This window comes from Elephas maximus, chromosome 2 (genome assembly GCF_024166365.1).
Source record: "Elephas maximus indicus isolate mEleMax1 chromosome 2, mEleMax1 primary haplotype, whole genome shotgun sequence".
Classification (NCBI taxonomy): Eukaryota; Metazoa; Chordata; class Mammalia; order Proboscidea; family Elephantidae; genus Elephas; species Elephas maximus.
In genome coordinates this window covers 139,742,415-139,758,539 of record NC_064820.1, presented here as the reverse complement: position 1 = coordinate 139,758,539, position 16,125 = coordinate 139,742,415, and the positions used below count along the sequence as shown (strand labels likewise).

The 16,125-nt window shown below is 34.1% G+C and overlaps 1 protein-coding gene across 4 annotated transcripts in view; it reads left to right on the top strand.

Annotated features, from left to right (window-relative positions):
• The window catches only part of DMXL1 (Dmx like 1), a 172,114-nt gene that overhangs the window by 72,447 nt on the left and 83,542 nt on the right, over positions 1–16,125 (top strand). For all 4 annotated transcript variants that reach the window (XM_049873606.1, XM_049873604.1, XM_049873605.1 and 1 more), the window contains exons 10-18: positions 948–1,157; positions 3,846–4,099; positions 4,198–4,882; positions 4,987–5,108; positions 8,142–8,231; positions 8,590–8,692; positions 10,972–11,091; positions 11,388–11,606; positions 13,366–15,045. In XM_049873606.1, coding sequence (XP_049729563.1) covers positions 948–1,157; positions 3,846–4,099; positions 4,198–4,882; positions 4,987–5,108; positions 8,142–8,231; positions 8,590–8,692; positions 10,972–11,091; positions 11,388–11,606; positions 13,366–15,045 — 3,483 coding nt within the window. The remainder of the gene's footprint in view (positions 1–947; positions 1,158–3,845; positions 4,100–4,197; positions 4,883–4,986; positions 5,109–8,141; positions 8,232–8,589; positions 8,693–10,971; positions 11,092–11,387; positions 11,607–13,365; positions 15,046–16,125) is intronic.

Below are 16,125 nucleotides of genomic sequence, written 5' to 3'. Positions count from 1 at the left end.
CAATTTTAGTTTTTGATAAATAAGAAATTGGGGGGGTGACTTTTTAAACTAACTTTTCATTGTACCCACCTCCCTGGTTACAGAGAAACAAGATGTTGTTTGTTTGCTTTCTCAGGCTGTGATTTGGTTTGTGGCTTAATATCTTAATAAGTCATTGAGATAGTCACTATTTATTCATTCAAAAGTTGAGATTTGAGCCAAGAGCTAATATAATAGAGGTTAACACTACAGAACTGCTGTTTCATAATTATCGTATAGTGGCATAGTAACAGGGCCCTGGTGGTATAGCGGTTAAGGGCTATGGCTGCTAACCAAATGGTTGGTAGTTTGAATCCACCAGCTACTCCTTAGAAGCCCTAATGGGGCGTTCTACTCTATCCTTATAGGGTTGCTATGAGTTGGAATCGACTTAGTAGCACCGGGTTTTGTTTTTTTTTTTTTGGTATCTGTCTTAGATGAACAAGGTTATTAAAGAAGTTAATAAGTTAGTCTATTAAGTTAAAAAAAAAGTTGTTGATACTTAGATACATAGATTGCTAGTTCCTTTGACATCATGATGATGACAATTTTCATTGTAGTTCAAGGTTAAAATACGCTGCTACTTAAGTTCGTGTTTAAATAAAGATTTTTCTATTAATAATTACAGGTATTTTTTCTTGAGAATATTATTTTAGTATTAGAGAAAACATCTGTATAGTTAAATAAATTAGATTATATAATCTAGAATGTATACTTTCAAATAGTTATGTTAAATTTTCCATTTAAATCTGTTATCAATAATAGTGGCAGACAATAGCATATTTATGTTGGGAGTCTTATTTAAACGTTAAATAAAATGTATTTCAGAGGCTTAAAGATAAACAGTATTAAAAAAAAAGAGAGATCTGGAAGTTTCATATCCTGGAATTGTAGAAATTTTTATTTTGTAACTTGTTTTTTCTTTATAGACATTCCACTTCTTCCTTCTATTACATCACTAAGTCTCAATGAAGAGGAGAAAAGTGGACCTTTTGTGGTACACTGGCTGAATAATAAAGAGTTACATTTTACTTTATCCATGGAAGTCTTTCTACAGCAACTTAGAAAAAGTTTTGAACAACCATCATCTGAGGCCAGTGTAGAAGACTATAATCAGGCTGATGTAAAATCTGATGAAGGTAAAGCTTTAAAAAGGATGAAAAACTTGAATTTCTTTTTTTTAATATTAATGGTTTTTATATTAGGGTGACACTGACTATTGTCAGAAATAAACTCCAAATGGCATAATACAAACTTACTAGCTCATTTAATAATCCAACATAGATACACCTACTCCTCACTAATTGACTGTCTCTTTATTTGACATTACCCTTAATCAGTGCTATTTTTCTATCACTGTTAACCCTCCTTTTCTCTCTCTCCCCAATCCCTGATAATCACTAATGAGCTTTGGCCTCTATACATTTACCTTTTCTTGTGTTTTTATGTAAATGAGGTCATACAGTATTTGTCCTTTTGTAATTGGCTTATTTCTCTCAGCATGTCTTCGGTCACCATCCATATTGTAGCATATATCAAGACATCATTTCTCCTATGGGCTGAGTAGTATTCCATTATATGTATGTACTACATACATATAATGTCCGTTCATTTGTTGATAGGCATTTAGGTTGTTTGCACCTTTTGGTTATTGTGAATAGTGCTGCCTTTAAGTCTTTTGGGTATATACCTAGGAGTAGAATTTCTTGGTCATATAGTAGTTCTATTTTTAGTTTTTTTGAGGAATTGCCACACTGGTTTCCACAACAGCTAAACCATTTTGAATTTCCACTGGCAATGGATAAGTGTTCTAATTTCCCCACTTCTTCCCCAACATTTTTTATTTTCTTTTTTTGTTGTTTGTTTTTAAATCTTAGATATCCTAGTATGAGTGAAATGGTATCTCATTGTGGTTTTGATTTGCATCTCTCTGATGGCTAATTACACTGAGCTTCTTTTCATGTTTGATGGCCATTTGAATGTCCTCTTTGGTAAAATGTCTATTTGAGTCTTTCGTGCATTTTATTGTATTGGGTTATTTTGTCTTTTTGTTGTTGTCGGTTTTATATATATTTTGGTCATTAGATTCTTGTTGGGTATATGGTTTACAAAGATATTCTCCCAGACAGTATCTTGTCTTTTTTCACTTTTTGGTGAAGTTTTTCATTTTTATGAGGTCCCATTTATTTATTTTGTCTTTTACTGTGTGTGCTTTTGTTATTACATTAAATAATCCATTGTTCAAAGCTAGGCCTGAATAGTGTTGCCCTTACTTGTTCTTTTAAGAAATTTCTGGTTTTAGTTTGCATGTTTAGGTCCTTAGTCCATTTTGAATTTGATTTTTCTGTGTAGTGTGAAGTATGGGTCCTGTTTAGTATTTCCGCATATGGAAATCCAATTTTTCCAGCACCATTTATTGAAGAGACTTATCTTTCCCTATCAAGCAGATTTAGCACCCTTGTCACAATCCATTGACCATAGATATGTGGGTTTGTTTCTGGACTCTCAATTCTGTTCAGCTGGTCTATTGTTGTACCAGTACTAGGCTGTTTTGATTACTATACCTGTATAAAATAGTATGTTTTAAATGTGTGAGACCTCCTACCTTTTTCTTCTCTTTCAACATTGCTTTAGCTATTCTGGGTCTATTCCATTCCATAAAAAGTTAAGGACTGATTTTCCTGTTTCTGCAAAAAAGGCTGTTGGAATTTTGATTAGAGCTCTGGTGAACCTGTATATCACTTTGGGTAGTATTGACGTCTTAAGTCTTCCAATCCATGAACATGGACCATCTTTCCGTGTATTTCAGTCTTCTTTAATCTCTTTCAGCAGTGTTTGATAGTTTTCATTGAATCAGTCCTTCGCATCCCTAGTTAGATTTCTTTCTAGGTATTTTATTCTCTTAGATGTTATTGTAAATGGAATTGTTACCCTCATTTCCCTTTCAGATTTCTCATTGCTAGTGTATTAGAAACCTATCTGATTTTTGTTTGTTGACCTTATTCCCTACATCTTTGCTAAATTCTTCCATTAGCTCTGGAAGTTTTCTTGTAGACTATTTGAGTTGATTTGTGCTTTTTATTTGCCTTGTAAATAGTCAAAACATTTTTTGAGCATCTCTTTTAAGAAAGCTGGTTATTCATAACTATAGATGGCTGGGATTTTTTTTTTTTAAAGATCAGAATACAAATAATTACCTTCATTAAAAAAAAATTATTTTTAATTACCTGTGTTGAGCGAAATCTGGAAATGAGTACTATAATTGCATGTATTTAAAATGGATTCTTTAAGATGTCGTTTCAGTTGTAAGTGCATATACCTAGAAGATAATTTGTGTAGCTGACTCAGATTTGGATAAATCTGCTATTATGAAGAAAAGTACAAATTACATTCTAAAAATATATTTAAAAAATTCAGTCCTGGATTTATAAGCCCAATTCCAACTCTTTCATTTTACCATAAGCATAACCAAAGTCCAGAAAAGTGCTATGTCTTACTGAAGTTTAGTGGAGTAGTTAATTGTGGGACATGGTTAAGAAACCAGTTTACCTATTTTCCCAGTTTTTTTATATTAGTCTTTCTACTAATAATCCACTGACTTAGTCCTATAAGCCTTCTTCTAACTTACTGAAAACCAAACTGAGTCAACTCCAAATAGCTTTATATTCTGGAGCAAAGTTACTTTTAAAAGGGAGCACATTTCTTCTTAATGTGAGAATTATTAGGTTTTTTTTTTCTTTTAATCTCAAATGCATTTTTAAAGGTATTTCTTCATGTACAGTAATAGCTTGATGGTATTTACTTGGTTTATAACGTTTCGCTTATAGAAACGGATGATGGTGTTGATGATTTGAAAATGAATCATGAAAAGAAGGAATTGGGCAATGATAAAGTGGTCCCAAACTCAAGTTATGTACCATTGCCATCAGCTGCCATTGATCATCAAATTGAAGTACTTCTGTCTGAATGGAGTAAAAATGCAGACATGCTATTCAGTATTCATCCCATGGATGGTTCTTTGCTGGTTTGGCATGTGGATTGGCTGGATGAATACCAGCCTGGTATGTTTCGTCAAGTGCAGGTACTGTTATTATAATCTACTTGTTAAACGTATATACTGTTTCATTATACCACTTTATATAATTTCATATATTCTAATACTTGCTTTCTTAATCCTAGGTGTCCTTTGTTTCCAGAATTCCTGTAGCTTTCCCCACAGGCGATGCGAACTCTCTCTGTAAAAGCATAGTGATGTATGCCTGTACGAAGAATGTTGACTTGGCTATTCAGCAAGGCAAACAAAAGCCTTCTAGTCTCACACATTCCACATCAATGCTTATCTCTTCTGGTCACAGTAAATCAACTAATAGTTTGAAATTAAGTATTTTCACCCCAAACGTTATGATGATTTCAAAGCACGCTGATGGTTCTCTCAATCAGTGGCTGGTCAGTTTTGCTGAGGAATCTGCTTTTTCTACAGTTCTCAGTATTTCCCACAAATCCAGATATTGTGGTCATCGCTTTCATCTTAATGATTTAGCTTGCCATTCAGTGTTACCATTATTGCTAACAACATCACACCATAATGCATTAAGGACACCAGATGTTGATAACCAAAAGCAACCTTATGATGGTGTCAATACTGAAGAATGTTCTCTGGGACAACAGAATCAAAGCACCATTGATGTGGTATTTCAGGATCCTAATGCAGTTTACAGTGAGCTTATTCTTTGGAGGGTTGATCCAGTTGGTCCATTGTCTTTTTCTGGAGGTGTTTCTGAGCTTGCCCGGATTAATTCTCTTCACGTTTCTGCCTTTTCCAATGTGGCATGGCTGCCTACTCTTATACCCAGTTACTGTCTAGGTAAGCATTCTGTTTTTTTATTTAAGACATTTAGTTTAGTTTTGCTTTTTTTTTTACATTATCCCTAAACTATTAAATTTTAAATGTTTGCGAATGCTTTCTAGGTGCATACTGCAACTCTCCTAGTGCATGCTTTGTAGCAAGTGATGGACAGTATCTGAGATTATATGAAGCAGTTATTGATGCCAAGAAACTCTTATATGAGCTTTCCAACCCTGAAATTTCTGTAAGTAAATTGTTTTAAAAAGTCTTTTTAAGTATATAATGCTTTAGGTACTTAATCTGTAATTATTGGGTGTGTTCTAGAATTGTGGCATATAACTTGTAATAAATATGTATATCTTTTGTATTTATTTATTAATTTTTTCCATATTTGTATTGTACCCTTCTAGTAATTCTTTTTGTTCCTTAAATTCCTTTAAAAACATTTCTTTTGTTCAACAAGTGGAGTCTATTTTCCTATAACATGTGTTTCTGTAACACCTCTTAGCTCATAGATAAATAGGTACTAATAGTAGTATAATGTGGAAGTTATGTTGGCTCATGCACATTTTTTCTTCTAGACATAGGAGCTGGAATAACGGCAGTGAAATTTTAATCTTAAGCAAGCAAGGAGAAAGCCCTTAGCTTGGTTGTAATACAGGCAAGAGTCTTTTCAACACCATTGCAAACCTTTTGCCTTATGACAGGCTATACTTTTTCCTGTGCCCAACTAATAGCATCCTACCATGTGTATTGTCTCAACACCTCCGGCAAGCTAGGATTTTTACTCTTTTGGTTTTTGTGTTTTTTAATATTCTTATGCAGGCTTTAGCCATACTGAGCTGCTTACTTAGGAAATTCAAGCCATCTTTCCAGCTACCAATTAATGTTTTTGTTAATGCTCTAGTTACAAAACTGTATAGGTTTCAGTGTTCAGCCCCAATGCTGTTTTTTTTTGGGGGGGAGCTATTTTTTAACTGTGATTTTGGAGAATGCAAAGTTTTTGAAATACACGCATAGTATTAGCAAAGGCACCTGTGTTTATTGAGGGCCTTCTGTGTATCAGGCGTTGTTTTAGGCACTGGGAATTTAGATGTGAACAAAATAGACAAAAATCCATTATTATAGAGCTTACATTCTACTGATGGAAGATGAGGGGGCAGGGAGAAGGTAAAAATATATTAATTAAATACTCCGGAGGGAAACAGAGCTGCAAAGGAAATGGAGTGCCAAGTAAGGAACTGGTCAGGGAAAACCTCACAGATTAGGTAACATTTGGAGTAAAAACCTGAAGGAGGTAAGAGACCTAACTAGCTATGTGGATATTTGTTGTTGTCATGTGCCATTGAGTCAGTCCAACACATAGCAACTCTACAGGAGAGTAGAATTGCCTCATAGGGTTTCCCAGGCTGTAATCTTCACAGGAGCATATTGTCCAGACCTTGCTCCCATGGAGCCACCGGTGAGTTTGAACTGCCAACCTTTTGGTTAGCAGCCATGTGCTTAACCATTGCACCACCAGGGCTCCTTCATGGATGTTTAGAGGAAGAGTATTTCAGGTAGAGGGACAGCAGTGCAGAGACCCAGAGGTCAGAGTATGTTTTGTATATAAAGGGAACAGCAAGGAGGCCTTTGTGGCTGGAGTAGAGTAAGTGAGGTAGAGAGTAGAAGTTGGGGTTGAGGTCAGAGGTTAGCCTGGCCAGATCATATAAGGCTTCATAGACCATTGTGGTGACTTTGGCTTTTACTCTGAACTAACATAGAAACCATTGAAGAGAATGATTGAGTGATATGATCTGACGTAGGTTTTAAAAGGATCATTCTAGTTCTGTGTAGATTAGATATGAGAAGTAGGAGTGGAATCAGAGAGACCAATTTAGGAAGCAATTACAGTAGTCCAGGAGAGAGACACAAAGGGGCTTGGACTAGAGTGTTAGCAATAGAAAATGATAAGAATTGGTCAAATTCCAGATGTATTTGGAACATTGAATAGTCTGCATTGGACTGGATATATAGAGAGAGAGAGAGAAAGTATGTGTGTATATATAAGAAAAAGATGGCTCCCAAAGTTTGTAACTGAGAAATAGGAAGAATAGAGTTTCCGTGAACTGAGATGAGGAAGGTTGTAGAAGGAGCAGGTTTTAAGGGGCAGGAGGATTCAAGACATGTTAATTTTGGACATGTCGATTTTGAGATGCCTGTTTGATATTCAAGAGACCCAGTAGGCTAGTCTCTGAAGATTGGAAGGAGGCCCAGCCTGAACATATAAAATTGCTAATTGTCAGCATATAGATTTAAAGCCCTGGGACTGGATGAAATCACAAGGGAAAGAGTATATAGTTAGAAGGATTAAATCCTGTGGCATTCCATCATTCCATTGTTAAAAGTGGGATTAAAAAAAAAAACCCGTTGCTATTGAGTCAATTCCAACTCATAGCAGCCCTATAGGACAGAGTAGAACTGCCCCATAGAAACCCGTTGCTATTGAGTCAATTCCAACTCATAGCAACCCTATAGGACAGAGTAGAACTGCCCCGTAGGGATTCCATGGAATGGCTGGTAGATTCAAACTGCCAGCCTTTTGGTTAGCAGCTGAGCTCTTAACCACGGTGCCGCCAGGGCTCCGTAAAAGTGGAGTAAATGTGGTTTAATGGAAGCCAAATGAAGAAGAGATTCCGAGGACGAGGGAGTGATCGCTAGAATCAAATGCTTCTGGTGGGTGAAGTAGGATGAGGCTTGAGAATTGACCACGGTTTTTGACAATGTAGAGATCGTTTGTGACTCAGACTAGAGCAGTCGTGAGTGATTCAAGAAATCAATGTGTATAAACAGTGTTTCAACTTATTTCTTTAGATTCATCCCTCCAACTTTTAACTTAATTTTTAAGAAGCGCTGATTCTTGGAACCTTTCATAAAGTGTTAAAGTAGTCCTTCACATCTATAGATACAAAATACTTATTTTCCCCCCAACAATTACCAGGCATTGATTTTGTTTTTCTCTGCATTGACTGAGCTTTTTATTCCTATGTAATTCCTAGTAATTTTTTGTAAATTCAGTTATTTTAATTTGGTAACTTGATGGTACAAAACAACAACAATTTTTAGTAAGGTAAAGTCCTAGAATATTTATAGTTGGAAGGGGTTTGGTGAACTTACTTGGCTTCATGTGAACTTAATTATCTATTATGATTGAAATCTCTTGTTATTTGTTATTAATTATCTTTTAATTTATTTGTTTAGTAAAGGAGATACCTATTTTTTTTTTTTTTTTAAACAGAAATATGTCGGTGAAGTATTTAACATCGTAAGTCAACAATCTACAGCCAGGCCAGGATGCATTATTGCGTTAGATTCCATTACCAAACTTGTAAGTATTATTTTTCTGACTCCTTTTTTCCTCAGTTGCCATTGAGTTGATTCCAACTCATGACAACCCCATGTGTGTCAGAGTAGAACTGTGATGCATAGGGTTTTCAGTGGCTGGTTTTTCAGAAATAGGTAGCCAGGCTTTTTTTCCAAGGCAGCTCTGGGTGAACTCAAACTGTCTACCCTTCAGTTAGCAGTTGAGTGTCTTAGCCAATTGCACCACCCAAAAATGCCATTTAAAAAAAAAAAACAAACCTGTTGCCATTGAGTTGATTTCAACTTATAACAACCCTATTAGGTAAATAACATTAGGTAAATAACGTATATGTCAACTTATGTTGGTATTTATTTGCATTCAGCATGGCAGAAAAACACAGCTGCTTCATGTTTTTCAAGAAGATTTCATTTTGAATAATCTCGAGAAGAAAAGTTTGGGAAACGACAGCATTTTATCCGATGCAGGTAAAGAAGCAGTTTTTATTTAATGAGAGAGACTATGTAGAGTATGTTAGGCAGGTAATAAAGATGAATCGATATAATATTTCACATTGTCTATTTGAAGTTAGAATTGCTGTGTAGGCTTGTGATATTTTTATCACGAATATTAGTATATTTTTGTCTTAACCACTAAATAAACATGAAAAAATTGAGGGATATTGTCAGTTATATTTTTCTAAAAACATAATAGAAATGTTTTATCATTAATGTATTGAGTGTTCTTTGCATGGATGGTGCACTGTACAAATCTATTTGCATAATAGACACATCTGACCTTTTAAAAACTTATATTTTCAAGCGATAGTTTAAAACTGTTATGGTGTTCGGTCTTTAAAGACCAACTACTTTAATGAATACTTTTATAATAATAGAACAATTGAAAATTTTTATTAAACTCCTGCACCCAACGTTAACCATTACTTCGCAAAAAGGAAAGCTGAGGAAAATAAAGCTAAAATCTCCTGGTCATCATTTTCAATTACAGAGTCAAACCAAACTCAAAAAATGACTTTCCAAAAACTTATAAAGCAATGATAGAATATGTGCCTGTTGCTTGAAAAGTCAGTTATCAAGCCTCAAATAATATTAATACCTACATTTTCTTTTTGTCCCAGATTTTTTTCTTTTTTCTCTGGTACATTGTTTTTTCTTTCACCTTTTCCATTTTCTTATCCTTTGAGAATTACTCCCTAGAGTTCTGCACTTTTATGATGAATGCCTAATTTCTTACCATTGCTTTCACTTGAGAATTTTCCCCGAGAATTTATAAAGTGCATAAATACACTTTATCAATATGCTCTCATAACTTCTGAACATAGCGAGGAAAGGATGTTAAAGATGAGGAATAAAGGTGTCAGGATAAAGGATTATTTATATATACAAAAATGTTCTTTATATTTCCTTTTTATATTAAAATATTGATAAAATGTTAATATTGTTAATTATCCACGTCTCTTTAAATTGACCTTTTAAAGAAATTACTTTCCTATAGATTGAATTTTGCTATGATTTTCATTTGTCCTAGCATTTTCTCTTCTAGTATCTTTGAATTTCTAACTTATTTTTTTCTCTTAGGACTATTTTTTTCTTAAGATATTCAGGGAATTTTTACTAGCTTTTACTTCATTATTAGAGTTTCTTAAAAAATGCCAAAGCAATTATGTTTCCTCCTCTTTTGCTCTAGAGTCAAGAACAGAAGACCTGTTTTACAGACATTTTCATTACTGGGGCATTATTTCCTATTAGGGAAATGGTCAGAAAAAGGATTGATTTTTTGTCATTCTTTTTCTTCTGTTATAGGCCCTGATCCTTTTCTTTCTGCTTAATTCTTGTGATCTCAATCTCAATGCCTACCTAACCCAGAGCACATTACCAGTTACTTTTTCATTTTGTCTTCTTAATACAATATGATTTAAAATATTTACTATCTTTCTTTCCTAGTGTTCCCTTGAAATGTTTGTTTTTCCTGTGCACATTTAAAAGGATAAAACCATTGAGCTCTAATAATTCTCTGATTTTTTTACATGTTCTATGATTTTTTTTTATTTATGTAATTTTTGTTTACATAATTTTGTGTATAAGTATGGCTTATAGTAAAGAAAACATGGGTTAAAATCTATCATAAAGTAAGTTGATTTTTTTTTTTGGTAATAACGAACCACTGATTTTAGATAGATGTGTTTATTTTGAGGAACTCACATACTGTTTAAATTTTACAGTTTGGGCTAAGCAAAATTCTCCTGGATAATAGGTTGTGTGATGAATTTCTATATATTGGTCATCAGATAAAAATCATGACTAGGTCATTCCCTTTTGGCATTTAATTTACTTGAGAAAATGTTTTGCAGCGTAATTTTCATCGTGGTGGTTGACCTAACGTATATATCACATAGTTCCTATCCTCTTAGAAATTTCCTGTTTAATATGATCTAATTTATGTGAACAGTTGGACAGCAATGATTATGTGATTAGAATGTACAGAATATGGAGCAAAGTATAAAATCATATGTGAGTTTTTAAGCCTATTAATGAAAAAAAAAAAAATTAAGGCTAGCCTACATGTGCCTGTTATATTTTTAAGTTAATACAGATCTGCTTTGTAAAATAGCACTTTGTATTTGGAACCATAGGTAAAAGTTTTAAACTATTTCTTTTTTAAAATTCAGTTATTTTAAGTTGCTCTATTAAGAAAGTTGTCTCACTAATCTGTGTTAATTAGTGAAAAATATCATTGATACCAACAGGTAACTCACATAATAGCTTTTCTGAAAAATTCTACCTAATTGTAATAGAGTGCACTCAAGACAACCGGTCATTGTTACACATGTGGAATTTACACTTAAAGTCCATTCCTGTCTCTTTGGGTGAGTCTTCTTTTATAACTATAAAAAAAAACTATAAGCTTGCATAAAGTAACGAATTATACATGTTTATATAGTTCAGGCCTTAAGGCCTTTCTTGTTGAATGGTGATAATTATAATTTGTTCTCTTAATTCAAAGAGCAAACTGGCTCTGGTTTTCTTGCTATAAAGACTATTAATATGTTTAGTTTTTATCTTTTTAAGGCAGTTGTGAATTATGAAATGTTTAATTTCTCTTCAGTTATGATATTTATAGAGTTTTCCCCCCAGTTATTGGTTCTTTTTTTATGTTTTATAGATGAAAAAGTAGATATAAAAATATCTGAAGCAGCTTGGCAGCCAGAAGAACATTATTCTTCTCCAGAGAAAAGCCTTCCTTCTTTTTCACAGAAGTATCAAGCTTGCAGAGCAAATCTCCAAAGTACCAGCAAGTTGACCCTTTCTTCAGAAATGGTTTATAGCCAAGAGTTGCATTTACCAGAAGGAGTTGAGATAATAAGTGTTAAGCCGTCAGCAGGTTTGTAAATTTTGTAGAAAGAGACTAATCAAACTTTGGAACCCTTGACAGTTTACCAAGCATTTTAAAAATATGTGCAGCTACCTCTTTCAAATCCTCATAAGTGGAAAGAATATATTGAAGTACCCTACACTGAAAACCTAAATTTTTCATTATGTTTTCAAATTACTCTGATATTTGTCAGCTAATTTCGTCATAAATATGATTTCCAAAACATTTTCTTTGTCTTTCTGGAGGACAAACGGAAAGTTTCTAGGGCACAAATGGTGACTAGGTTGCATCTTATTTGCCAACTCTGGTAATACTGGCAGTGGCTATCTGGAGCCATGTACTGAGAAGAGCTCTAAGTGTGTGGTTATTGCTACATATTGTCATCTTTATTCTAGGAAAGTGGTTCTCAAAATGTGGTCCCTAGACCAGTAGGATCAGCATCACCTGGTAGCTTGTTAAAAATGAAAATTCTTGGGCCACACCCCAAACCTACTAAATCACAAACTCTAGGGTGGGACCAGCACTCTGTTTTAACAAGCCTTCAGATGATTCTCACACATTCAAAAGATTGAGAACCACTTTTCGTTGTAAGGCATCAAGAATACCAAGACAAAGTCCATCTTTTTATCTTCCAATTCTTTCTTTTTTATAGTCAAATATGGGTCCTTGTTGTTTTTACTACTGTGTTTTGTTTTGGGTTTTTTTTGCCTGATTACTTTGAGTGCTTTTCGTTTTCCCATTTTGTTACTGCTTCAGGCACTTAGTCCTTTCTGAATGATAATGATAATGGGTGATGCTAATTTACAATATTACTATAGTCCTTTTGACTTTTTTTAAACTTTACTATAATTATGTTGAAATGTACTTTTAAAAGATGATAAAATTCTGTATAACACTTCTATATTATAATTAGTAGTTTGTTTAATAATTTAGGACAGTGGCCAGGTACCTGTTTTTGTAAATAAGTTTGATTAGAACACGGCCACACTGACTCATTTTTACTGTTGTGGATGACTGCTTTTGTGCTGCAGTAGCAGAGCTGAGTCGTTGTGACACAGACCCTGTGACCAGCAGAGCCTAAAATAATTATTACTATCTGGCCCTTTAAGAAAGAATTGATTGGCATCTGGTTTAAGAAACAAAGTTGAGAGTATATGATTATATTAAGCCTAAGCAAATGTTAAGTTTCACTTAGGAATCTTCTCAGAATCAATTATCAAATATATCTCAATCTTGAAGGGCCCTATAAAGTGACCATTTAGTACTTAGGTAAGCATGGGTCATTCTCAATTTTATTGAAAAATAATGGAGAAAGAACCAGTGAATGTTGAAAAAATTTTTTTAATATTTTGACACCTTTAAAATGAGACTTATAATACTATATAAAAGTAGCAGAGAGTTGTGAGAAGAATGCTAGATTGAGAATCAGGACTAGAGCTCAGGCTTTCTAATTCTTCTATAGTCTAGCTGTTGAATTTCGGCATAAGATACTCAATGTGTTTGGTCAAGAGTTCTTACCTATAAAATGAAAAAATTGAAGTAAATTATTAATTAAATTGAGTTCCCTTTTGGTTCTAGGTTTTGATGATATTGTCCTTGAATATCTTCTTGTTCTTGACGATCTGGTTGACCCTTAAAATACAAAATATATGTAGCCTGTCATGTTCTTAAAAGTAGTTCATACAAAAGGACTAAAACCTTTAGTACATGAAAACAAAAGTGTTGTAACCAAACTTGATATTTTGTTAATGGATTATTTTCATTTTAGGACATCTGAGTTCTTCTTCCATATATCCTGTATGCAGTGCTCCTTATTTATTGGCAACTTCATGCTCAGATGAGAAAGTAAGATTCTGGCGATGCAGAGTAACAGGTGTAGAATCTGCTACATCACAGAATGGGAAAATGGATCTTGTATACGTTTGGGAAGAATGGCCATTACTTATTGAAGATGGACTTCAGAGCAATAGTAGTATAACTGTACCTGGTAGGCCTGTCGAAGTTAGCTGTGCACACACAAATCGTTTAGCAGTAGCATGTAAGCAGCCTGCTAGTAGAGCTTCTCAGGACTTTACGATGCATGTAAGTATTTTTGAATGTGAGTCTACAGGAGGTTCATGTTGGATCCTTGAACAGACTATTCATTTAGATGAGTTAAGCACAGTTTTGGATTCTGGCATTAGTATTGATAGCAATTTAGTGGCCTATAATAAACAAGAGGCATATTTATCCAGTAAAGAGAGTATCACATCAAACACAAAGCACTTAGTTCACTTAGACTGGATGTCTAGAGAAGATGGTTCTCATATCCTGACTGTAGGAATTGGATCAAAACTTTTTATGTATGGACCCCTGGCTGGCAAGGTACAAGAACAGACTGGTAAGGAAAGCCTGGCATTTCCACTCTGGGAGAGTAATAAAGTTGTACCTGTTTCCAAGTTTGTACTGTTACGAAGTGTGGACTTGGTTTCTTCCGTAGAAGGCTCCCCACCTTTTCCTGTTTCTTTATCATGGGTTCGTGATGGTATCCTTGTGGTAGGAATGGACTGTGAAATGCATGTATATTCCCAGTGGCAGCCATCTTCTAAACAAGAACCTGTTATAACAGATTCATACAGTGGAAGTACTCCATCTATAGTAAGTTTAATAAAACAGAGTAATTCATCAAGTTTTGGATTACATCCCCCAAAGAAAACTCTTACTCGATCCATGACCAGTCTTGCACAGAAAATTTGTGGAAAGAAAACTGCATTTGATCCTTCAATGGATATGGAAGATTCAGGTCTTTTTGAAGCAGCTCATGCACTTTCCCCAACTTTACCTCAGTACCATCCCTTGCAGCTTTTGGAACTCATGGATCTTGGCAAAGTTCGAAGAGCAAAGGCCATCTTGTCTCATCTTGTCAAGTGCATTGCTGGGGAAGTTGTGGCTCTGAATGAAGCTGAATCCAATCATGAACGGCGCCTCAGGTCTCTCACCATCAGTGCTAGTGGAATCACTACTAGAGACCCCCAAGCATTCAACAAGAGTGAAAGTACAGATTACACAGAAATAGATTCTGTCCCTCCACTTCCTTTATATGCTCTGCTTGCAGCAGATGATGATAGCTGTTATTCAGCCTTGGAGAAATCTAGTAACCAGAGTACCTTAAACAAATCAAACCAATTGTCAAATGAAAATTATGATGAGCTTTTTCAGATCTCATCTCTAACATCTGATAGTCATGTGTTAGAGACAGATGAAGAAAATACGAAGCCCAGAGTCATTGACCTTTCACAGTACAGTCCAACTTACTTTGGTCCTGAGCATGCTCAGGTTCTTTCTGGCCACTTACTTCATTCTAGCTTACCAGGACTCAGCCGGATGGAGCAGATGTCTTTAATGGCCTTAGCAGATACAATTGCAACTACGAGCACTGATATTGGAGAAAGCAGAGACAAAAGCCAAGGTAAAACTAAATTCTGTACAGGACTGGAGGAAAATCCAATGATAATATCTTTACTTATTTTCACAAAAAATAACCTTAAATAACTTTTGGTAAAAATAATGCCCACGAAGGTTTTTTAAATCACCGTTGCTGCCTTTACAACAGTACAATTTTAACTTTAATATATACTTAGATTTTCATTAAATAATTATTTTAGGTACCTAAAAATAAAAAGTGTTTTGTTTCATTTTTTTTCTCATTTTGTAATACTTACTGTTAAGAGTTATAATTCAATTTTTTAATATTGAATTTTTTTTTTCCAGAATGCTAGATTTAATGTTAATATATGGTCCTACCTAGAACGAGTATAAGTATGATAAAATTGGGTCTTTTCCTCAACCAGGAACAGTTTTTTTCTTCTGAACTGTCCTGTCCTGAGTTATGAACAAATTTGAATGTAGAATTCCCACTGAATTATAAATAGCTTCTGGAATTAATAAATCCAGCCTTGTAACAAACCAGATATAAGTTGATAAGACGTACCCTTTGAACTAAATTGAAAGGAAAATACGGGGTATATTAAGTTGGTTTTGAATCTTGACACTTAAAGTAAAAATGATATTACTAATAGATACTAATTTTATGTAAATGGATTATAGGTGTTTTTTTATAGGTTATAGGTCTAATTGTTTGGAGTAAAAATCAAGCTTTCCTACCATATAACCATAACTTCCAGTGTTTGCAGCAGATTCCTAGGATGGATATATGATCTGTATCCATCTGGAGAATATTATTGTACTATGTACCACAGAGAAAGTTAAACCATTTTAAAACTGTGTCATATGTTATTTAAATAAGATTCTGATCAGAGAAGTTCAGATTATAAAAACTGTCATAGATCCTGAAACAGTTCATTCTCTTTATTATTTTTCCAATTACTTAACTATACTACCTTTTTCTGTGATACACAATTGTGTAGAACAAAGATTACATTTAGACTGGTAACTCTTTTGTCAGTTTAAGAACACTTGATGCTATTTTTATTGCTGTAACATATGCTGATGGCCAAAATTATTAGCATTTACTTGTGTTTTGTTTAAT